At 40.3% G+C, this 25,877-nt stretch overlaps 1 protein-coding gene across 1 annotated transcript in view; it reads left to right on the top strand.

Annotated features, from left to right (window-relative positions):
- TDRD12 (tudor domain containing 12) overlaps nt 1–25,877 on the top strand; it is a 117,803-nt gene that overhangs the window by 37,647 nt on the left and 54,279 nt on the right. Inside the window, exons 9-12 of the mRNA XM_045582895.1 lie at nt 6,447–6,636; nt 7,278–7,370; nt 16,052–16,149; nt 17,232–17,308. Coding sequence (XP_045438851.1) covers nt 6,447–6,636; nt 7,278–7,370; nt 16,052–16,149; nt 17,232–17,308 — 458 coding nt within the window. The remainder of the gene's footprint in view (nt 1–6,446; nt 6,637–7,277; nt 7,371–16,051; nt 16,150–17,231; nt 17,309–25,877) is intronic.

Below are 25,877 nucleotides of genomic sequence, written 5' to 3'. Positions count from 1 at the left end.
GACCTTTCAGTCTGCAGGCCGATGCTCTATCCACTGAGCCAAACCAGTTTTGGCTCTAGTAATTTTCATAAATACATTTATTTGGTATAGTTCACTGCTTCTTCCACCCCATAATTTTCTCATCATGTATAATATGTGCACATTATAAAACTTCAGATAACAGCCCTGGCTGGTTTGGCTCAGTGGATAGAGTGTCATCCTGCAGACTGAAAGGTCCTGGGTTCAATTCCAGTCAACGGCACATACCTCGGTTGTAGGCTCCTCTCTGGCCCAGGCCCTGGTTAGAGCTCATGCAGGAGGCAATCAGTCGATGTATTTCTCTCACATTGATTTCTCTCTGTCTTTTTCTCTCTCTCCTGCTCTCTCTGAAAATCAGTGGGCAAATATCCTCGAGTGAGCATTTAAAAAAAAATAAAAAATTCAGATAACGTGAGCCCCCTGCTTTAATTATAAGCTGTTAGTATTTGGTCGCCTTTATGAAGGGTGCAGCTCAGCACCTTGTGTGGAGGTAGATGAGATGCTGATTTAGGCTGTTTGGGGCTCATAGAGGTCAAACTAGATCACAGATTTATTTAAAAAATTTACTTTGAAATATTTTTATAGTTATAAACAAGATGTAAAAATAATGGAGAGTTGTGTATATCCTTTACCTGGGTTCTCTTCATGTTAATCATACAAACCAGTGATTCAGTGATTAAAACCAGAAAATTGAAACTGATAAAAATACTATTTTTAGAAAATCTACAGATCTTATTTGAATTTTGGCAGTTTTCCCACTAATTTTCTTTCTCTGTGCTAGGATCTGAATGAAGATCCCACATTGTATCTGATTGTCATGTCTCTAATCTCCTCAGTCTGATGAGACAGTTCTTCAGTCTTTCCTCATCTTTGAAGACCTGGCTATTTTGTAGAATGGCACTCAATTTTTATTTTATTCCATTCCCTTCTGGCCTGATGTGTTTCTTTTGAGAAATTAGTCACTAATCTGATGGGAGATACTTTGTAGGTAACTTTCTGTCTCTCTCTGGGTGCTTAGAAGATTCTTACTTTGTTGTTGGTGTTTGCCAATTTAATTATAATGTGCCTTGGCATAGGTCTTTTGGGGTTCATTTTGCTTAGGACTCTGAGCTTCTTGGATTTGTGGGGGATTTTTTCTTCCCTATATCAGGGAAGTTTTCTATCATTATTTCTTCAAACAGGTTTTCTATTTCTTACTCAGTCCCCTCTCCTTCTGGGACCCCTATAATGCGGATGTTGTTTCATTTTGTGTTGTCCCAAAGTTCTCTTAGGCTCTCCTCCTGCTTTTTAATTTTTTTTTTTAGAAGCTGCTCTACTTGGGTATTTTTTCCCTAACTCTGCTTCTTCTAGTCTACCTTGATGCTTACTATTGAGTTCTTTACAACAGTGATGTCATTTTTCATTTCGTCTTGGTTCTTCATTTTCTCTTAGTTCTTATACATATTGTTGAATTTGTCTTCCATTGTTTTCATCCATCTTATGACCATTTCTCTGAATTCTTTCTCTGACATATTGCTTTCCTCCATTTCGTTTACTTCCTTTTCTGATAATGCTTGCTCCCCCCCCCCCCCCCCGTATGCTGGCTGTTTCTTTGTCTCCCCATGATCTCTCTTCTCCGCATGTCTAGTTATGTAGTTTTCTATCTCCTGTGTTGATTTTAAGGCACAGAATACAATACAACAAGGTAGAACACACAAGGCACTGAACACAAATATATTCACGATATTAATAGCCCCGAATAAAGGTGACCACCAGAGAAAGGAGAATTAGAGGATAGGAGAGAATGGGGGCGGGGGGAGAGATTGAGAGAGAGAGAGAGAGAGAGAGAGAGAGAGAGAGAGAGAGAGAGAAAAGAGTGCAAAAATTAAATTGGGAAAAGGAAAAAAGTAAGAGTGAAGAGAGAGAGAATAAGAAAGAAGGGAGGAAAAAATACACACACACACACACACACACACACACACACACCGTATTTTCCGGCATATAACACGTCTTTTGAAATGAAAAATAGCCCGCTAAGATTGGCCAGATTCAGAGAGGCGGTCTATTAAAAAAAGAACTGGTGTTGCCTCGGAAGTGGGGGGTAGTCTTATACAGCGAATATAGGCCTAAACCTATGTTTTAACTGTAAAATTAGGGGGTCGTCTTATACGCCGGAAAATATGGGGTGTGTGTGTGTGTGTGTGTGTGTGTGTGTATGGAGAAACTCCAATAGAACAGCCACTAATCCCAACACATGTCAGCAACAAGTACCTGGAGATGAATGCAAATTGCAAATAACAACTAATATCAAGTGAGGTGAGGCAAAACAGAAGCAAAAAAACAAAAAACCCCCACCAAGAAAACAAAAAGAATAAGCAAAATAATAACTCAAACAAGCATAAAAAATTGATATAATCAAGCCAACAACAACAACAAAAAGGAAAATTTTTTTGATAGTGAAGAAAGAGGAGAGGTGTGTATGGATTTGAAGCAGGGGATTGGGAATTAGATTTATAAGTAGGTTGAAATTTTAACAGGGTAAAATAAGTCATAGGGGAAATCTAAAGCAGGAATCAGGTAAGAGAAGCAGGACAACAAAAGGATAAAAGTGAGGAAGAGAGTGATGGCATAAAGGTAAAGTAGAGATTGAGTAAAATGATGCTAAGGAAAGTTGAAAATAGAATGAAGGACACTAATCCCAAAGTAAAATAAAGAGAAAATAAAATGATGCTTAAAAAAAAGTAAAATAATATTAGTAATAATACTGATTGAAAATAAAAATGTAATAATTAAAAAGATAAAAATCAAGCGAGGAAAAAAGAAAAAAATAGTTTTTTAAGTAAAAGATGAAAACAAATGTCAGTAATGAAGGTCATTCACTTCCTCTACTGTTCTGTTTGACATGCCTGTTTCCTAGTCAGGACAGTATTGAAGTTCCCTGCTCCTCAGTTGTAAGCCAGTCCTGATTTTTAAGCAGGCAGTACATCATTATTTCTCATATTCCTTTATTTGTGTTTTACACAAGAGTCAATTTGTGATTCAACCCCTGGGTGGCAGTGTTTCTGGATTGACCTCGGGGGCTATAGATCCTCTCTAGCTAGTGTTTAGATTTTGTTTTTCCTGTGGCACTAAATACCGGTTTATGGGAGTGGGTTGCCCCAGAGCTGGTTCTCTGATGGTTATTTCCTGTTCTGATCCCCAGGTTCCAGAAAAACAACTTTTCCTTGCAGTCTCTTAGAGTGTCCCCAGTTGTGTGATCCTATGTATTGGGCTTAGTAATCAGAAGCAAGGATTTAAAGAGGAAAAAAAGAAAGAAAAAGAAAAAGAAAAAGAAAAAGAAAAAGAAAAAGAAAAAGAAAAAGAAAAAGAAAAAGAAAAAGGAAGGAAGGAAGGAAGGAAGGAAGGAAGGAAAGAGAAGGAAGGAAGGAAGGAAGGAAGGAAGGAAGGAAAGAAGGAAGGAAGGAAGATTAACTGTGCGAACTCTGGGGCTGTGTGCAAGCAAGTCTGCGCAGTCTTTTTTTCCCCTTGGGTCTAAGCAGCTGGCACACTTTTAAAAATTTTAGGCTGTCCTTTTGCACCCAGATGAATTGGGTTGCTTTTTAAAGTTCCCTTCTATTAGCATCTTTGAGGACCCCTTTCATCATTCATGGACTGCCCCCTCCCCCCCCAACAGCCACCGATTTTTCTAGCCACAGACTTCCCCAGGTCCTCCAGTACCTACTGTGGGTGCATTTCTCTCTCCTGCAGGAACTACAGACCTCACCTTATCCCAGAGGAAATCTGACCTCTCTGGGAGGGAGTGTAGAGCTCCTCTGAATCCGCGTGCTTGGACCACTTGGGACGAGTGTTCTCGGGTTTGTAACTGTTCATTGGGAGCCGTAGTTGTAGATTTCCTGGGCTTTTTCAGGCTTCTGATAACATCACTTTCCCCTTCAAGATGGCACGGTCTCCTCATCTGAGCTGGTCACTCCGGGAGGGAACCTAGCAGCAGTGGGGGCTGCCCGGTCAGGGAGCCCCATCCAGCAGTCCTCTACATTCTCCTCGAGTATATCTGTCTTTCAACTCACCAACAAACACTCCCCGTGTGACCCACACACTCTCCCTTTGTTTTCTCACTCACACACTATCTTGCAGTCTGCCTTCCCATCATCAGCATCTTCATTTTCTTGCCTGGGTTCTTTCACTCAACAAAGTTATTTTAAGATCCATCCATGTTATTCCTTTTATTGTCAAAAATAAAGATATTGTTTTTTTCTGGATAAACTTGTGTGTTTATCCATTCACTTGTTGATGGACATTTGAGTTGTGGCCACTTTGGGTAATTACAAATAAAACTTCTGTGGCTGAAGCTGGTTTGGCTCAGTGATAGAGCGTTGCAGACTGAAAGGTCCCAAGTTCCATTCCAGTCAAGGGTATGTACATTGGGTGCGGGCACATCCCCGGTAGGGGGTGTGCAAGAGGCAGCTGGTGGATGTTTCTCTCTCATCGATGTTTCTAGCTCTCTATCTCTCTCCTTTCCTCTCTGTAAAAAATCAATAAAATATATTAAAAAAAACTGCTGTGAATATTCATGTACAAGACTTCCTGTGGACCTATGCTTTCATTTCTGGATAGTAGATATTGAGAAACTACCAAAGCCTTGGCCGGTGTGGCTCAGTGGTAGAGTGTCAGTCTGTGCACTAAAGGATTGGGGTGTGTGCCAGAGGCAATGAATCCATGTGTGTCTCTCACACTGATGTTTCTCTTTCTCTCCCCGTCTTGCCTTCCCTCCCAGTCTCTCTAAAAATCAATGAATAAAATATCCTCGGGTGAGGATTTAAGAAAACAAACAAACAAACAAAATGTTTATCAAATAGTTTTCCAAAATGGTTGACCATTTAAAATCCCCTTAGCAGTGTATGTGAGTTCTACTTCCACATTATCTTCAACACTTGCATGGTCATTCTTATAGATGAGTAGTGGTATCTCTTTGTGGTTTAAATTTGCATTCCCCTGTTGATAGTGATATTGAGCATCTTTTCATGTACCTGTTGGCCATCTGTATGTCTCCTGTGGAAAATTGTCTTCAGATCTGCCCATTTTTTATTTGGATTTTTTTTAATATGTTCTGGATACTAATTCCATATCACATATATGATTTGCAGATATGCTCTCCCATTCAGTAGGTTGCCTTTTCATTTTGTTTAAGGCTTCCTTTATTGTGCAGAAGCTTCTTAGTTTGATGTAGTGCCACTTGTTTGTTTTTGCTTTTGTTTTCTTTGATACCAATAGGTATCAAATTAAAAGAATCATCGTCAAGATTGATGTCAAAGGGCTTACCACCTAGGGTTTAATTTGTAGGAATTTTAATAATTTGAGGTCTTATATACAAGTCCTTTATCCATTTTCGAGTTAATTTTGTGTATGGTGTAAGGTAGTGGTCCAATTTTTCTCAGTACCATTTACTGAAAAGACTGCTCTTTCTCTGTTGTATATTCTTGGCCCTTTGTCATAAGTAAACTAACTGTATCTGTGCGGGCTTATTACTGGGCTCTCTATTCTATTTCATGTATCAGTTTTTATGCCAGTACCATTATGTTAAGTAATTTTTTTTTTACAGTTTACATTCCGTATTGCATTAGTTCAGATGTACAGCACAGTGGTCAATTATACACTTCACAGTGTGCTTTTCCATGCTGCTTGAATTACTATCTTTCACTCATTTTTTATGGGTTGTTTTTTTTCTTTATATTGAGTTTTTACAGGTTTTTTTTTAATTTTTATTTTAGTTTTTACAGTTTTTAAATGTTTTGGGTTCACATCCATCCAGATAAGTTATTTAGAAAAATATATTTTTAAATTTTATTGATTTTTTGAGAGAGAAATGGAAAGAGAAACATTGATGTGGGAGCAAAGCATTGAACGGCTGCCTCATGGACAACCCCTCCTGGGGATCAACCCCACAACCTGGGCATGTGCCCTGACCAGGAATTGAACCTTCTGGTGTACCAGACTATGTCCAGTCAACTGAGTCACACTGGCCAGGGCTAGAAACGTTTTCTTCCTGTCTTTGGATTGTTCTAACAGTATGTTTTTAAGAGCAGAAATTTTAAATTTTGATAAGGTTTGATTTATCAGTTTTTCCTTTTCTGACTTGTATTTTGTCTTTGCGTCCCTCCCTCCACCCCGATCTTTACATGGCAAAGTTATGTTAGCTCTTCAGTGCTTTTAAGAAGATTTTTTGTTTAGTATTTCATATGGATTCTTATTGTTTTTCTTATCTGAAAGAATGGTCAGAAATATCTGGTTCATCATTACAAGTGCAGCAATCAAGAGATCAAGTTCTATCAAATTATGTTCTATAAAATAATTTTTTTGAGGATCATAATTGTGGTTAATTTGGAATATTTTCTGAATAGTCATTTAACTATATTTGTCTTATAATTCATGAAATGTTTAAAATTGTACAGGTTTGTGTTAATGATGACCTGGTTGCAAAGAACTTCGCTTGTTATGTATCACCCATGGAGAATAAAAACTTTGATTCTTTAGAGAAACCAAGATTGAGTATAAAGTCAGCATCCTTTCCCAATAAACTCAATCCAGCACTTAGTCTTTGGCCAATGTTTTTGCAAGGAAAAGATTCTCAAGGAATGGAAAGTGAGTAACTCCTCACCGATATGTTTCCTTTAAATTGTTTTATTTATAGAGATCTTAGTGTGTGTGTGTTTTTAAATCTTTATTGTTGAAAGTATCACTTAACGTCTTTTCCCCCCATTGACCCTTTCTAGCTCTCCCCTCCCCCACCTGAATCTTAATGTTTTGATATAGTTGTATAAATGTTTCCCAATACAGAGACAGGGACTTGAACTCTCAATTTAACACTTTAATTACATACTTAGTGAGTGTGTTACAAGTTTTGAGGTCCTAAAGCTGCTACAGCTTGTTTTTATGAGAACAGGAAAAAACTATTCTCAATTTCTTATTAACGTGAAATTATGTTTTCAGGAGTCTGTCCATGTGTTCATAATTCAGAGATACTGCCAAAACAAGCTTTTGTTTGTTGTTTAAAAGAACTAGTTAATAGCATGAATATATGAGAAAAATCAGTCATGGACAATGGAAACACTTCACCTATTTCTACATTCAGTTTTCTTTAGTCCTTCACATCTTTCCTATTGAGGAGCAATGTCACCTATAACCTTACTATTAAAAGTGAGAGCAGAAGTATGTAAAATAATTCACATTTGTATTTGGGTTTAATTTCATGCTTTAATCCTGAAATATATTATTTTTGTCAGAGTCACATGGTTTAACTTTTCTGGCGCAGTCTCTCCAGCATTCGTGGCCCAAGCGTGTTGTGAGTGATCCAGGGCCAACAGCTACTATCCTGGGTAAGTTCTACTTGCTTGCTTCTTTTCAGAAGCAGCATAAAACAACCCTCTTAATGGTCTGAAGATAATAAGGGTCGTTTAGAAGGGGGCTATGGTATTTCTCTCTTTTCTTAATTTAATGGGACCAGTTTGTGATGTCTTGCTGACAAAGATAATTTGCCATGCAAATTAATCGATGCTCAATTCATACTTACAAGATTTGATAATAATGTAAGGAGCATAACAGGCACTTGTTCATGTATCATAGAACTGATTTATTCCAGCCCAGATATAGGTAAATGATAGTTATTTATCCTCAGAGTATATATATGTATATATGATTGATTTTTATTTTAAGTAATGGGATACATAACAATAAGAAAGACACCTTTATTAGAGCAGAAATATGCAATCTTTAATTTCATATCTTTATGATATTAAATTAATGGAAATTGTTGGACATGGGTGAAATCTGCCAGCATCTTTGATGCTTGGCTCACCCTGTGGTAATTCCTAAACAATTTTGTTACTACATTGGGTGTACACGTACTTGTGGATATAATATTTCATATGCATCCATAGTAAATCTCAACTAAGTTATAGCTTTAGTCAAGTAAAATATTCCCTTTACTTAAAATTGTTTTTAATTAGTTTGGTAATGTTAAATATAGAAAAATACAGATAATAAAAATTTCAAACATCTGTGATTTTTATACCCACTTATTAAAATTTTGGAGCCTTTTTCCAAAAGTTTTCCAGATGTGAGAGTGTGAATACAATTTTTATTTTCCAGAAATGGGATTCTACTATTCGATATATATAACTCTGTGTAGTGTTTTTCACATAATATATGGCTGAACTTCTTTTTAGGTCAAATGTGTCCAGTATAACGTGAGTTTAAGGATATGGGCTCTGACATGAGACTGTCGGGTTATCAGTCCCATTGCCTTCTCTGCGAGTGGGGAGGCATTACTTCTGTCACATTGAATTTATTAGGTGGGTCATTCATGAACAGAGTTCACATAGCTTAGCACCTGCAGCCCTGCCCCAGATACTGATCTGCCTCCTGTAGGGATCTTAAATTAGAATTGCTGCTGAAAGGAGACTCTGGTGGGAATGTGTTCTTTCAATTTGTGTTTCTTTCATTTTCATTGGAACAGGGAAAATACAAGGCATTTATGTTGTGTTTAATCATTGCACAGCTTTCTATTGTGTGAATATGCCATTATTATTCTAAGTAGCCCCAGATAGCTGGATAGTCATTGTTTCCAATTGTTCTGTATTACATCAGTGTTGCAATCAACTATGCATGTCTTTGAATAGGAAAAAGTTGATGGTAAATAAAATGTGAGATTTTATTGGATTGTCACGTAAAAATGAAGGTATTAGCTTGACTGGTATGGCTCAGTGATTGAGTGTTGACTGGGAGGTCACAATTCGATTCCTGATCAGGGCACATGCCCAGGTGTGGGCTCGATCTCCCATTGTGGGAGGTGAAGAAGGCATCCAGACCAATGATTCTCATCATTGATGTTTCTATCTCTCTCTCTCTCTCCCCCTTCCTGTCTGAAATTAATAAAAATATTAAAAAAAATAAAAACCATAAAAACCACAATATTATTGTTATTTATCTAAACAAAGATTTCTTTTTCCTTCTAATCATTGTGATTAATTTTTGATATTTCTCTTTAAAGTTGCTTTATTTTACTTTTTAGTCAAAGTTTTAATATTTTAAAAAATACTTGGTTAAATAATCAAATAATACAGAAAGGCTGTAATAAAAAGTAATTTTCTCTTGTCCAAAATCTTCTCACCCCAGGCTTTTTTCTTAGCCATTTATTTTGGCAGTTATCTCCAAATCTTAAAATAACTCTGATTAGATCTGAAGATGGCAACTGGCAGAAAGGTAGGGAGGGAGAGAGTATGAGAGAGTGAGGGAGCGATAGAGGAGTGTGTGGATGTGGTGTGTGTGTGTGTGTGTGTCTGTGAGTCTGTGAGTTAGGGACAGTTAGATACTGCCGTCTTCCAAGAGGCTGCCAAACTGGACAGACTTAGACAGCGAAGCTCCGTTGCCAGTGTGGACATTCTGGGGGGCGGCCAACGCGGACACAGAGACCAGACCATCTTGAAAAATAGAGCTGCTTAAGATTAGGATCCTGGCCTCAGCACCACCAAGTCTGGTCTCAGACGCAAAGTAGGACCTTGCAGCCACTGGTGACAGATACCTCTACAAATCAACCAATGACAAGTGCTGGAGAGGATGGGGAGAAAAAGGAACCCTCATGCACTGCTGGTGGGAATGCAGACTGATGCAACCACTGTGGAGAACAGTATGGAGTTTCCTCAAAAAATTAAAAATGGAACTGCCATTTGACCCAGTAATAGCACTTATAGGAATATATTCCAAGAAAACAGAAACACCAATCAGAAAGCATATATGCACCTATATGTTCATAACAGCACAATTTACAATAGCTAAGATTTGGAAACAGCCTAAATGCTCATCAGCAGATGAATGGATTAGAAGACTGTGGTACATCTACACAATGGAAATCTATGCTGCTATAAAAAGAAGGAATCCTTATCATTTGCAACAGCATGGATGTATCTGGAGAGCATTATGCTAAATGAAATAAGCCAGTCAGTGAAAGATAAATACTATATGAGCTCACTTATTTTTAAAAATATATATTTTATTGACTTTTTTACAGAGAGGATGAGAGAGGGATAGTTAGAAACATTGATGAGAGAGTCATCGATCAGCTGCCTCTTTTACGCCCCTTACTGGGGATGTGCCCACAACCAAGGTACATTCCCTTGACCAGAATCGAACCTGGGACCCCTCATTTCGCAGACCGACGCTCTATCCACTGAGCCAAACCGGTTTCAGCTGATCTCACTTATTTATGAATAATAAAAAAAATTGCAAACTGTTGAACAAAAATAGAGGCAAAGAACCATCGAATAGACTGTCAAACTACAGCAGAAAGGTAAGGAAGGGTTGAGGGGGGTGGTAAGAGAGCAACCGAAGATCTTGTATGCATGCATATAAGCACAACCAACAGACGCAAGACACTGGGGGTGGGGAGATGAGGGCAAGTGCCCGTGGGTAGGGGAGGCCAGTGGGAAGGTTGTAGGGGTGGGGGAGGAGGAGACATATGTACCACTATTTTTAAAAAAATATATATTTTATTGGTTTTTTACAGAGAGGAAATGAGAGGAATAGAGAGCTAGAAACATCGATGAGAGAGAAACATTGACCAGCTGCCTCCTGCACACTCCTTATCAGGGATATGCCCGCAACCTATGTACATGCCCTTGGCCGGAATCGAACCTGGGACCTTTCAGTCCGCAGGCTGACGCTCTATCCACTGAGCCAAACCGGTTTCGGCTGTACCACTATTTAAAAAAAAAAAAAAAAAAAAAAAAAAAAAAAATATATATATATATATATATATATATATATATATATATATATATATATATATATAGATTTTTTACAGAGAGGAAGAGAGAGGGATAGATAGAAACATCGATGAGAGAAACATCAATCAGCTGCCTCCTGCATACCCCCCACTGGGGATGTGCCCGCAACCAAGGTACATGCCCTTGACCAGAATCGAATCTGGGACCCCTCAGTCTGCAGGCCGACGCTCTATCCACTGAGCCAAACTGGTTTTGGCATGTACCACTATTTGTAATACCTTAAGGCTTAAAACCTTGATTAGTTCTTTATAGGTTTATCAATTCTAAATATGGTCTTGACATCTATGACAGATCAGCTTTCATTCCCCTAATCCACAAATATTTATTCATCAGAATGTCATTAAGTGTTCTAGCTGGTTTGGCTCAGTAGATAGAGTGTTGGCCCAAGTACTGAAGATTCCCAGGTTCAATTCTGGTCAAGGGCATGTACCTTGGTTACAAGCTGGGAGGAAACCAATCGATGTGTCTCTCTCACATCAGTGTTTCTCTCTGTGTCTCTTCTCTGGCCAATGTGGTTCGGAGGTTGAGTGTCAGCCTATGAACCAGGAGGTCAGTTTGATTCCCAGTCAGGGCACATGCCCAGGTTGTGGGTTTGATCCCAATTGGGGGACATTCAGAAGGCAGCTGATCATTGATTTTCTTTCATCATTGATGTTTTCATCCCCCTTCCCCTCTGAAATCAATAAAAAATATTTTTTAAAAATTAAAACTGCCTTATGACCTTGTTATTCCACTTCTGGGAATTTATCCAAAAGGAACCCAAAATACTAATTTGAGAGAATATTTGTATTCCTATGTTGATTGAAGTATTTACAACTAGAGGCCCGGTACACGAAGTGTGTGCATGGGCTGGGGGAAGGGGTGTTGGTCCTTCAGCCCAGCCTGCACTCTCTCCAATCTGGGACATCCCTCTTACAATCTGGGACTGCTAGCTCCTAACCACTCGCCTGCCTGATTGCCTCTAACCACTCTACCTGCCAGCCTGATAGCCCCATAACTGCTCCACTGCTGGCCTGATTGATGCCTAACCGCTCTCCTGTCAGCATAATCTCCCCCAACTGCCTTTACCTGCAGGGCTAAGGGGACTTGGGGACTCTGGCTGGATAAGGCAGGGCTGAGGGAACTGGGGTACTCTGACTGGATGAGGCAGGGATGAGGGGACTGGGTGCTGCCATCTTGTGGCTGTGGGCATGCCATCTTGTGAGGATGTGAGTCAATTAGCATATTCACTTTATTGACTGTGGACACTGCCATCTTGTGAGGGTGTGACATCAATTAGCATATCCCCTCTTTATTAGATAGGATAACCAGGATATGGAAGCAGTTCAAGTGTCCATCTGTAGGTAAGTGGATAAAAAAGCTGTGGTACATTTACCCAGTGGAATACTACTCTTCCATCAAAAGGAAGAAAATGTTACTCTTTGTGACAGCATAGATGAACCTGGAGAACATTATGCTAAGAGTGAAATAAGCCAGTTAGAGAAAGATGGCAAGTACCATATGATTTCAGTCATATGTTGAATCTAATGAACAAAATGAACTAACAAAATTGAGACAGACTCAGAGAGCAGACTAACAGCTTCAGGGTGAGAGATGCAGGGCTTGGTGGTGGGGTGGAGGGATTGAGCAAAATGAGAAAAACCTCATGGGACAACAGTGATGACTGCTGTGGGGGTGGATGGAGAGGTGGGGAGGTGGATGAGAGTAAAGGGGATAAATGGTGATGGAAGGAGACTTGATGTGGTTGGTGAACACACAGTACACAGAGGATATGTTGTGGAATTGTGCACCTGAAACCTGTATAATTTTGTTAACCATAAATAAGTGCAATAACCCCCCACACACAAAAAATAAGTATATACACGTGAGTATACAGTGTTTCCCAGTACACATTATTTTATGTTCATGGTGATATATTTCCTATGTAGATTTCTAGAAAAAGGACTTCTGGGTTAAAGGTTGATTTTTATTAGAACACTGGAGCATAAATTTGTGCATGGGTGGTTCCCTTGGCCTGGCCAGTGATCAGGGCCAATTGGGGAGGGGGCCAGTTTGCCAGGGGGAGGGACCACGGGAGGTTGGACCCAGCAGCAAGCTACCCACAGCCGATTCTGCTCCTGTCTGGGTCTGGGGTCTGGGTGAACCAGATTCAGGGCTGTTAGGACCCCAGCAGCAAGGTTTGGGCCAGTGCATGTCATAGCTACTGGCTGGTCATCCGGTCATTCGGTCGTGATGGTCGCTTAAGCTTTTATATCTATAGATTGCCAGGTGCTTGTGCATAGGTGCCATATCATCCTGGAGTCCCACTGGGAATCTAGGGAGATTGTGCCAATTTTTGCCCACAGCCTCACCAGCAGAAGAGTATTCCAAATCTTTGTTTTTTTTTTTCAATCTGCAAGTAAAAAATAGTGTCTTAGATTAGTTTCCATTTCTCCTATTATAAGTGCCACCTATGATTTTGTAAAAAGTCATGTACATTTACTGTGGTTAAATATGTATGCTGTTGCAAAAGATAAGGTTTTTTGTTTTTTTTGTGGCTGAGTAGTATTCCATTGTATAAATGTACCACAGGTTTTTGTTTTTTTTTAATCTACTTACCTACTGATGGACACTTGGGCTGCTTCATTGGCATTTGTAAATAATGCTGCAATGAACATATAGAATATGTTGATGCACAATAACACACTAAGTAAATGTTGGTTATTATTAGTAGTATTGCACTACTGGTTTTACTTTTTCCTCAAGTACATATGTTAATAGTTCATACTATTAACTGGTAGTTCAACTCCAAGTCAGGGCACATAACCTAGATTGTGGGTTTGATCCCTAGTCAGGAAGCATATGGGTGGAACTACTTGATGATTCTCTGCCCCTTTCTCTAAAATCAATAAAAAACATCTTCAGGTGAGGATTTAAAAAAAAAAAAAAAAGATAGTATTCCATTTTCTTCTGATCTCTGACAGTTGATTATTTTTTTGTAAGTTCTTAGTATGTCCTGTTGATTGACTTTTTAGATTTTATCTTTATCTTGACAATCTGTAGTTTAATATATTTAAGAGTGGATGGTTCAATATTCATTTATTAACACTTGGAATTTTTCAATTACTGAATTCATGTTTAACATGAATTTCTGAAAAGTTTTAAATTTTAATGTTTTCAAAGATTTCCCCTTACCTCTCTTCCTGAATCTACTGGCCATAAATTAGTGTGTTCTTTTATTATCATTTTCTAGCTTCTTTTTTGAATTTTTTCATTTCTCTGAACTGATTTCTGAAAAGTTTTCGTAGTTTAATTCTTTAAATTTCCATTTTTCCCTTTGCTTCTAGGTCAGTATTTACTTCATCTTTTGAGTTTTCAATTTTATCACTGTTTCTTACTGCTTAGCATTTTACTGGTTCTTCTTTATGTTTGCCTGTGTTTTCATAGCCATCTGTTTTGTTTCATGTATACTATTTCTTCTTTTATCTCTTGGATATTTTCAATAGATTTATATAGGAGTTCTTTTTAAACTGTTGTTTTATCCTCATTTCCTCAGATGTGAAGCTTCACCTCTTTGCAGACCTTTGTGAGGTGGCATTTTTTTTTTTTTACATTTATGATGGCATCAAACGAATTTGTGATTTCAGTGATTTATTCAATAGGTGAAAGGTATATCTTATCCTCTTTCTTTTAATCCTCACCTGAGGATATTTTTTCCATTGATTTTTAGATAGAGTGGAAGGGATGAGGAGAGGTAAAGAGAAACGACGATGTGAGTGAGACACATCCATTGGTTGCCTTCTGAATGCACCCTCACCGATCTGGGGATTGAGCCTGCAACCAGGTTTTGTGCCCTTGTCCAGAATCCAACCAGGACTGACACTCTATCCACTGAGCCAAACTGGCCAGGAATATACCTTGTCATTTAATTTGTGTTTCTCTTATTGATACTTAGAGTACTAACACTTTTCCAGAATTGTTCTGTAATACTCTAATAAATGATTGCTGGGTTGAATTCCCCCCCCCCCTTTTTTGTGGAGTTACACCTTAATTTTTACCCAGCTTAATTATCCAAATTATTCACTAGGCAAATTTTGTCACTTTTCACAATTTAAATTTAGTCCTAGAGGATAAATATATTTGAAAGAGTCCTCTTCAGAAACTTGCCACTTCCTGATCATTCAACTTCAGCTTGTTTTTTAATATGTTTTCTATCCATTGTGCTATTAATAAGTGAAACTCACAATTACCCCAAATCATTGCTGAACTGAGTTATAATTGGTGTTCCAGTTGTTGCTATATAACAAACATAATAATCAGTGTTGTGAAACCACCATTTGATAATGCTCATGGATTCTGTGGTCAGCGATTCAGTATGGGCACACTAGAAAGGCTTTAACTCTGTTCTACAGTGTATGTGGGGCCTCGGTTGGGAAGACTCGAAGGCTGGTAGTAACTAAATGGTTTGATTCATTTGAAGATTTATTCAGTCCTATGTCTGGCAGTTGATGCTGGCTTTTACCTGGGACTTCAGCTGGGCTGTCATATGAAATTCCTATCGTGGCTTTTTCATGTGATTGCTTGGACTTTCCTCCCAACTATGGTGACTGAGTTTCAGAAATAAGCCGGAATCCAGGAGAGCAAGTCGCAGTACATGACATTTCTGTGATCTAGCTTTAGAAGTCACATGTTGTTTACAAGCCAACCCAGGATCATTGGAAAGGAATATAGAGCCCATCTCTCAGTGGGAAGAAGTGTCAAAATCACATTGTAAGAAGAGCATATGTGTTGGGAGACATGTTCTGGCCCTTTGGAAAGTAGAGTATGCCAAGTTACAGTAGTATATTATATTTAACTCTTAGTAATCCAGTGTAAAGGAATTTTTAAACTATTTTCTAATAAGAAGGGTTGAAACAAGATTTTAAAATTTTCTCAAGAGACCAACCAAAGGACTTGTATGCATGCATTTAAGCATAATCAATGGACAGAGACAGTAGGAGGGTGAGGACATTTCCTGGGGGTGGGAGTTGGCTGGGGAATGGTTAATGAGGGGGGGGTGGGAAGAGACATATATAATACTTAAAACATTAATACTTAAAATTAAAATTTAATTCCCTCAAGTAAGATTTAATATAAAACTCTATTCCATAATTTTATGCATTAAGATTTTATGATTTTATTTTTGTCATATTTTCTATTTATTAATAACACCTTTTATCACTATTTTTATTTTTCAGATAAAACTATGAAATGTAAAGTGGATTCCTTGACTGGTTCACCTAAAAAGATATCTGAAAAGAAACAACAGTGCATCTCTTTAAAAGATGAAAATAAGGTTGTTTTTTAAAATATTCATTAAATATAAAGTTAATTTTAGAATATTCTTCTTTAAAATTTAGGAACCAAAATGTTTTCTGTTAAAAAACCTTTGGCTATAATAACTCCATTCATGAAAAAGTGTAGTTTGCATGTTTGCTCTATTTCACAAGGACAAAAACTCCAGCCAGCTCTCACTTTGTTCTTGGCCTAGTAGCCTCTACAAAATTGAGTATTTATCCTCATTGAAATTAAAAAACACACACTTATTTCAGAGAAGAAGGGAGAGGGAGAGAGATTCATTGTGGAGACTAATTGGTCACCCTCCTGTACACCCTACACTGAGGATCAAAACTGCAACCCAGGCACATGCCATGACCAGGAATCAGTCTGTGACCTCCTGCTTCAAAGGTTGATGCTCACACACTAGTGGGGCTATTCTCCTTTAAACAATGGTGTGAAAATCTGGGATTATGGGATACTATAATAGTTAACTTCAAGACTAACCTGTCCTTCTAGCCCCTTTGGCAATACAGGTGAAAGTTATTACAGGACATTTTAAATATGAAATGCCAGTTCCTGCTATGTGAATACTTCAATATAATAGTTATAGCAATGGCGTAATCAGTTCTTTGTCTCTATATTTGTGTTGCCTGAAAATTATCTATGATGGTTGTTTATAAGAATAATTTCCATGGAATTTTCAGTACATGGGACGATGTCCACCAATTGAGCGACACTGGCCAGGGCCTCATGGAATTTTGATTCATCAAGAATATATATTTTGCCAAAACCGGTTTGGCTCAGTGGATAGAGCATTGGCCTGCGAACTGAAAGGTCCCAGGTTCGATTCTGGTCAAGGGCATGTACCTTGGTTGAGGGCACATCCCAGTAGGAGATGTGCAAGAGGCAGCTGATTGATGATTCTCCCTTATCAGTGTTTCTAACTCTCTATCCCTCTCTCTTCCTCTCTGTAAAAAAATCAATAAAATACATTTTTTTAAAAGAATATATATTTTGCTAGCATATTACTTTTTCTGAAAATAATGTGGGTTTTTTGTGTGTGTGTGTGTGTGTGTTTTTTTTTTTTTTTTTTACCAGTGTGTTGAATCTTCAGTGTATTGGCCAACAAAAAGAGGCATAACCATATATGCTGATCCAGATATACAAGCAGACAGGTATGATTTGAAAATTTAGTGTAATTAACTAGAAACTTAAGTATAATATTGTCTTAAGTAGTGTATGAGATTGATGATAAAGTATTCATTTTTCTTTTTCTAAAATTTATTAAGATATTACATATGTGTCCTTATCCCCCCATTACATTCCATCCCCTCCCCCCCTCCACTCATGCCCTCACCCCCCTGTTGAGGGGTCCTCAAACTTTTTAAAGTGGGGGCCAGATCACGGTCCCTCAGAGAGCTAGAGGGCCGGACTATATGAACTACTAATTCCTACTGTAACACCTCGGCTGCGCTCACTGCCCAAAAAACCTGGCGGGCCGGATCAGACTCCTCTGCAGGCCGCATGTGGCCCGCGGGCCGTAGTTTGAAGACGCCTGATTTAGTGTAATTAACTAGAAACTTAAGTATTATATTGTCTTAAGTAGTGTATGAGATTGATGATAAAGTATTCATTTTTTTTTTCTAAAATTTATTACAGTATTACATATGTGTCCTTATCCCCCCATTACACTCCATCCCCTCCCCCCCTCCACTCATGCCCTCACCCCCCTGTTGAGTGTCTATTGGTTAGGCTTATATGCATGCATACAAGGCCTTTGGTTGATCTCTGTCACCCCCACACTCCCCTACCTTCCCTCTGAGGTTTGACAGTCTGATATTTCTCTGTCTCTGGATCTGTTTTTGTTCATCAGTTTATGTTGTTCATTATATTCCATAAATAAGTGAGATCATGTGATATTTATCTTTCTCTGACTGGCTTATTTCACTTATTCGGTCTAGTAATAATTAATGTCGTTTTCTAATACTTTTTTTAAATCGAATTTATTTAAACAATACAACAAAATTTAATCAACAATATAGTTGCCGTTGTCTTCTACTACTTGTGCCCAACGCTCAGGAAGCATTTTAATCCCTCTGTTGTAAAATTCTTGTGATTTTGATGCAAAAAATTCGGTCAATGCATTTTTGAGGCATTCTTCATTATTAAATTTTTTTCCAAGAAGAAAGTTTTGCAAAGAACGAAACAAATGGTAATCGGAAGGGGCAATATCAGGAGAATATGCAGGTTGAGAGAGAACTTCCCATTCCAACTGGCGCAGTTTTTCAGCAGTGATTCTTGCAGTATGCGGTGGTGTGTTATCGTGGTGAAGAATTACGCCCTTCCGATTAATCAGCGCGGGTTCTTTTTCTCTTAAAGCTTGGGCTAACCTTTCCAATTGGGCACTATACACTGCACTTGTAATGGTTTGGTTAGATGGTAAAAGTTCATAATGAAGAATTCCTTAAAATTCCACCAAACACACAACATCACTTTTTTCGCATGCAAGTCAGGTTTTGGCGTGGGCTGCGGAGCCTCATTTTTGTCCAACCATTGAGGTCGCCTTTTCAAATTAACATACAGCACCCATTTTTCATCTCCGGTAACAATTTGCTCTAAAAACGGCAAACAGTTTTGACGAGAGAGGAGCGAACTGCAAATTGTGACTCTTTGATTACGGTTGTTGTCGGTCAAGTCATGAGGAACCCATTTTCCAAACTTTTGGACTTTACCAAGTGCACGCAATTGATTGGAAATTGTTTTTTGTGAACAATTTAAAGTTGTCGCAAGCTCTTGTTGGGTAATTTGAGGATTTTGCACCAAAAGAGCTTGAAGAGCTTCTTCTTTTTTTTTTTTTTTTTTTAGCAGTTTTATTTATTTTTTATTTTTTTTATTATTATTTTTTAAATCAATCTTTATTGTTCATATTATTACACAGGTTCCTCGTTTCTTCCCCCCTCCACCAGGTTCCCACCCCACCCTCTGCCCCCTCATCCTCATCCATTGGTGCACAGTTTATGTTCAGTCTCTTCCTCCCTCCCTTTCCCCGATAGTAAATCCCTTTTCAGATAGCAAATCTGTTACTTAGCATTTTCTCATATCAATAATACCTCCACATGCCCAATGATACACTTCATACAAAAGACATTTCCAAATAGGACAACCAGCCTCATCCAGGCCCCACCCAAGGCACTCACAGATAAACACCCCAGCACTATACTAACTCAACACATCCAAATATAAGCCTTCATCACTTGATTCAGCAGACCCTCAAGTTCCCGCAAAAGTTTCCAGCCATGTCTGAGAGGCAGCCGTGGGCCAGGGGCAGGTGAGGAGCGAGCTGTTTTGGGCCAGGCTGCTCCGGGCCTGGCCTCTGTTGCTCTGGTTCGTTCCACAACCAGCTGCTCCGTGTCTGGTCACTGCTGCTCCTGACCCAGTTGCTCTGGACTTGGCTGTTGCTGCTACAGGCCTGGCCACACCCGACCCGGCTGTTCTGGGCCCGGTTGCTCCGGGCCCGGCCGCTCCGGGCCTGGCTGCTCCCAGTCTGTCAGCCGCTGCTCCTGGCCTGGCCGTACAAGACCCGGCTGCTCCGGGCCTGGCCGCTCCCAGCCTGGCAGCCGCTGCTCCGAGCCTGGCCGCTCCCAGCCTGGCAGCCTCTGCTCCGGGCCTGGCCACACCAGACCCGGCTGTTCCGGGCCTAGCCACTCCCAGCCTGGCAGCCGCTGCTTCGAGCCTGGCCACTCCCAGCCTGGCAGCCACTGCTCCGGGCCTGGCCGCACCAGACCCGGCTGCTTCGGGCCTGGCCGCTCCCAGCCTGGCAGTCGCTGCTCCGGGTCTCGTCACTGCCTCTCCCGACCTAGTTGCTCTGGACTTGGCTGTTACTGCTACAGGCCTGGCCACACCCGACCCGGCTGCTCTGGGCCCGGTTGCTCTGGGCCCGGCCGTTTCAGGCCTGGCTGCTCCCAGCCTGGCAGCCACTGCTCCGGGCCTGGCCGCACCAGACTCAGCTGCTCCGGGCCTGACTGCTCCCAGCCTGGCAGTCGCTGCTTCAGGCCTGGCCGCACCAGACCCGGCTGCTCTGGGCCCGGTTGCCCCGGGCCCGGCTGCTCCGAGCCTGGCCGCACCCGGGCTGGATGCTTTGGGCTTGGCTTCTGCTGTTCTGGGCCTGGCTGCTCCCAACCCGGCTGCTCTGGGCCTGGCTTCTTCGGGCCCGGCCACTCCGGGTCTGGGTGTTCCTGGACTGGCCACCCTGGGCTTGGCCGCCTCTGCCTCAGGCCTGGCTGCCACTGCCCCAGGTCTGGCTGCTCCAGTGCTGGCCGTTGATGCTCTGGTTCTGGCTGCTGCTGCTCTGGGGCCTGGCCACTGCTGCTCCGGGCCCGGCTGCCACTGCCTTGTGCCTGGCCACTCTAGGCCTGGTCGCCGCTGTTCCAACATTCTGTCCCTTTTTCTTTCTTTCTTTCTTTCTTTCTTTTTTTTTTTTTTAAAAAACGCATTTATGTTGCAATGTTGGCTGGTGAGTTGAGTTCTGACTTAGTCTTTGATTTTTCAAGATATTCTTTGCATTCTTTCTTAAGTAATTTTACTATCATTTGCTCTCACTTGATTTCTTCACATTGAGAACTTCTATGGTTTCTTCCTCCCCGTCCTGGAATCTCAGCAGGTTGGCTTGTGGCACCCCTTTGTTCTCCGCGGGCTCCTGCACTGTTTCAGCCTGTCGCCGGGGTTGGCGCCACCCAGGAAGCATCCCCGGTCCTTGGCTCCGTTGCCTGCGCTCAGCGTTCGACGGCTCAGGGGCACCCCCCCCCCCCTGGGGGCCCCGTCGCCCAGCTCCTTGCTGGTGCCCGGCTTGCCGGTGTCCAACGGGGGCTCCTGCTCCTCGTCGTGATCCTCCAGTCTGGAGCTTTCTTTCTCTCTCCCGCTAGGGGAGTCCAGGATCAGAGTCAACAGACTGTCCTCTGCGCGCAGTGTGCGCGACTCCGGGGGCTCGGCCTTTCGCCGTGCTCCCAGGACTCCACCTCACAGCCCCGTCTCCCCCTGCCCAGCCTGGGTCCCCAGGGACTGGCCCAGACCGGGAGTTCGGGGCGGTCCGGACTGAGGCTCAGCGCCGCCGGAGGCTTTGTTTCTTCTGGCTAGGGTAATCCAGCATCAGAGTCAACATTCAGTCCTCTGCGCACAAAGCGCGTGACTCCGGGGCCCCCCGCCTTTCGTTTTTCCCCTGGGATTCAGCCTCCCAGCCCCGTCTCCCCCTGCTGTAGCCTGGGTCCCCAGAATCTGGCCCATAATGGGGCTCAGCGCTGCCGGTTCAGGGGTTCAGCCCAGGCTGGGGGTTTTATTTCCTTCCTGCTAGGGAACGCCAGGCAGCATCCAGCCCTCTCCTCCTCTCCGGCTGTGACCTCTCGGTGCGAGCGTACGTGCGAGCGCGCAGCATGTCTCCGTACCTTAGGCTTTTTTTTCAGCTCCTCTGATTTTCCTTCTGGTTTTCTCCCACCTTCCTATTGTAGAGTTTTCAGTCAGTCGACTACCTGTAGGTGTGGGTAATGTCCACTCTACATTTTAGTTGTATTCCATTGAAATTGTTGTAAGCTGCTGCGGTTAGGTGTCTACCCGAGCAGCCATCTTGGATCCTCCTTCTTGAAGAGCTTCTTGATCAAAATTGGACACACAGCCTCGACCACTCTTGTCATCTAACGAAAAATTTCCCTCGCGAAATTTCTCAAACCAACGCTGGCATTTTCTGGCGCTAACTGCATCTTGACCAAGAGCACTACAGATGTTTTTTGCAGCCTCACTTGCTTTTCTTCCTAATTGAAACTCGTAAAGCATGCAGTGCCGAATATGCTCTTCATCCGCCATCTTCTTAGCCCTAGTTTTGCAACAAAAACCAAACCAAACACAAACTTTTTCAAGCAAAACTTGTTAATTGCACTTCACATGTTCTGTAGATACCACGTGTTTGAAGGTTATGTCAATACAAGTCAACACCAAGCAAGATTTTAAACGAATGTTTAAAAACGACATTAATTATTACTAGACCCGATAGCATAATGCTCTCCAATTCCATCCATGCTGTTCCAAATGGTAAGAACTCCTTTTTTTTTTTTTTTTTTTTTTTTTTTTTTTTTTTTTTTTTTTTACTGCAGCGTAGTATTCTATTGTGTAGATGTACCACAGTTTTTCTTTTTTTAATTCACTCATCTACTGATAGTCACTTAGGCTGTTTCCAAATATTAGCTATGGTGAATTGTGCTGCTATGAACACAGGGGTGGATATATCCTTTCTGATTGGTGTTTCTAGCTTCTTGGGATATACTCATAGAAATGGGATCACTGGGTCAAAAGGAAGTTCTATTTTTAGTTTTTTGAGGAAACTCCATATTGTTCTCCACAGTGTTTGCACAGTCTGCATTTTAATGGGGATTGCATTGAATTTACAGATTGCTTTGGGGGTAGTATGGACATTTTAATGATGTTGATTCTACCAATCCACGAATAAGGTATATTCTTTCATTTGTTCATGTCTTCCTCTATCTCTCTCTCTCTTTTTTTAAAATATATTTTATTGATTTTTTACAGAGAAGGGAGAGAGATAGAGAGCTAGAAACGTCGATGAGAGAGAAACATCGACCAGCTGCCTCCTGCACACCCCACACCGTGGATGTGCCCGCAACCAACATACATACCCCTGACCGGAATCGAACCCACAGACTGACACTCTACCACTGAGCCAAACCGGTTTCGGCCATCTATCTCTTTTTTTGGCATTCTGAAATTTTCTGAGTATAGACAGGTCCTTTGTCTCCTTGGTTAAGTTTATTCCTAGGTTCCTTAATTTTTTTGTTGCAATGGTGAATGGGATTGCTTTTTAAATTTCTGTGAGTTCATTATTGGTCTATAAAAAAGCCATAGACTTCTGCGTGTTAATTTTGTATCCTACTACATTGCTGAATTCATTTATTAAGTCTAGTAGTTTTTTAATGGAGTCTTTGGGGTTTTCTATATATAATACCATGTCATCTGCAAATAAGGACAGTTTCCCCCCCCCCCTTCCCCCCCCCCCCCCCCCAATTTGGATGCCTTTTATTTCTCCTTGTCTAATTGCAATGGCTAGTACTGCCAGTACTATGTTGAACAGGAGTGGTGAGAGTGGGCATCCCTGTCTTGTCCCTGTTCTTAGGGGAAATAGGTTTAGTTTTTGCCCATTGAGTATGATGTTCGCTGTGGGTTTGTCATATGTGGCTTCTATTATGTTGAGGTATGATCCTTCTATTCCCACCTTGCTGAGAATTTATATTAAGAAAGGGTGTTGGATTTTGTCACATGTTTTTTATTTTTTATTTTGCATCAGTTGATATGACTATGTGATTTTTATCTCTCAATTTGTTTATGTGATATATCATGTTTATTGATTTGCAGATAATGTATCATCCTTGCATTCCTGGGATAAATCCTACTTGGTCATGGTGTATGATCTTTCTGATGTAGTGCTGGACCCAATTTGCTAGGTTTTTGTTGAGGATTTTGGCATCTGTGTTCATGAGGAATATTGGCCTGTAAATCTCTTTCATTGTGTTGTCTTTATCTGGTTTTGGTATTAGGGTGATGCTGGCTTCGTAGAATGAGCTTGGAAGTGTTCCTTCCTCTTGAATTTTTTGGAATAGTCTGAGGATAATAGATTTTAGGTCTTCCTTTAATGTTTGGTAAAACTCCCTGGTGAAGCCTTCTGGCCCCATGCTTTTTTTTTGCTGGAAGCTTTTTGATGACTGCTTCAATTTCTTCCATAGTTACCTGTCTATTGAGATTTTTAGATTCTTCCTGATTGAGTTTTGGAAGGTTTTATTTTTCTAGGAATATGTCCATTCCTATTTCGCCACTTTCATTTTTTATTTTGTTTATTTGGGTCCTCTTTCTTTGCTTCTTGGTGAGCCTGGCTAGAGGTTCATCAATCTTGTTTATCATTTCAAAGAACCAGCACTTTGTTTCATTGATTTTTTTTTTGTCTCTATGTCATTTATTTCTGCTTTGATCTTTATTATCTCCTTCCTTCTGCTCACTCTGGGCATTTCTTGTTGCTCTCTTTCTAATTTTTAAGTTGTAGAGGTAGATACTTTATTACCATTTTTACTTGTTTTTGTTTGTTCGTTTTGTTTGTTTTGAGGTAGGCCTGTAGAACTATAAAATTCTCTGTCAGGACTGCTATCATTATGTCCCATAGATTTTGGATTGTTGTATTTTTATTGTCACTAGTTTTCAGGGTGTTTTTAATTTATTCTTCGCTCTCTTTGGTAACCCAATCATTGGTTAATAGCATGCTATTCTGCTTCCAACTGTTTGAATTTTTTGGGTTGTTTTTATTGTAGTTTATTTCTAATATTATGCCCTTTGTGGTCTGAGAAAATGCTGGATATGATTTCAATCTTCTTGAATTTGGGGAGACTTTGCTTGTGACCCAATATGTTGTCTATTTTTGAAAATGTCCCAAGTACCTTTGAGAAGAATGTATATTCTGTGTCTTTGGGGTGAAATGTTCTGAAGATGTCAATTAAGCCCATCTAATCTAGTGAGTCATTTCGGATTGCTGTTTCTTTGTTGTTTTTTTCGTCTAGTGGATTTATCCAGTGATATCAGTGGTGCATTAAAGTCCCCTACTATGATTGTATTGTTGTCAATCTCTTCCTTGATATCTTCTAGAAGTTTTTTTTTTTTTTTTAATGTATTTGGGTGCTCCTGTATTGGGTGCATATATGTTTACCAGAGTTATATTCTCTTGTTATATCAATCCCTTTAGTATTAGGAAGTGGCCTTCCTTATCTCTTGTTATGGCCTTCACTTTGAGGTCTATTTTGTCAGTTAGAAATATTACTACCCCAGATTTTTTTTTTCATTTCCATTTGCTTGAATGATATTTTCCCATCCCTTCACTTTCAGTCTGTGTGACTCCCTTGTTCTGAGGTGAGTCTCTTATAGGCAGTGTGTGTGTGTGCATATATATATATATATATATATATATAATGTTTTGTGCCTGGGTTCCTTCTTACCTTTTTATTTCTTCTTTTTACAGCAATCCCTTTAGCATTTCTTGTATTGCTGGCTTGGTAGTGATAACCTCCCTTACCTTTTTTTTTTTTTTTTTTTTGTCTATGAAGCTCCTTATTTCCCCTTCAATTTTGAATGATAGTCTTGGATAGAATATTGGATAGAATATTTTTTTTATTCAATCCCCTGCTCTGTATCACTTTGTAAATTTCCTTCTTTTCTGGCCTGATGTGTTTCTGTTGAGAAATCCTTTGATAATCTAATGGGAGATCCCTTGTATGTAACTTTCTGTCTCTCTTTTGCAGCCTTTAAGATTCTCTCTTTGTCCTGAACATTTGCTATCATAATTATGACATGTTTTGGTGAGGTTATTTTTGGATTTGTCTTGTTTGGGACTCTCTGTGCGTGTGTGACTTTTCTGCCCCACATCAGGGAAGTTTTCTGATATTATTTCTTCAATTAGGTTTTCTAACCCTTGTACCTCTTCCTATTGTTCTGGCACTCCTATTGTTTGTATGTTGCTTTGTGTTATGTTGTCCCATAGCGCCCTTAGGCTCTCCTCCTGTCTTTTAATTGTTTTTTTCCAATTGCAGTTTAGTTTGGGTGTGTTTTTGCTTCCCTGTCTTCTAATTCGTTAATTTGGTCCTCTGCTTCTGCTAGTCTACTGTTGAAGCTTTCTATGGTGTTTGTTTATTTATTTAAAAAAATTAT

The sequence above is a fragment of the Pipistrellus kuhlii genome, unplaced genomic scaffold, assembly GCF_014108245.1.
Source record: "Pipistrellus kuhlii isolate mPipKuh1 unplaced genomic scaffold, mPipKuh1.p scaffold_m20_p_17, whole genome shotgun sequence".
NCBI classification, from domain to species: Eukaryota; Metazoa; Chordata; class Mammalia; order Chiroptera; family Vespertilionidae; genus Pipistrellus; species Pipistrellus kuhlii.
Note: the sequence above shows the minus strand (reverse complement) of the source record. Positions and strands in the feature narration are given on the sequence as shown.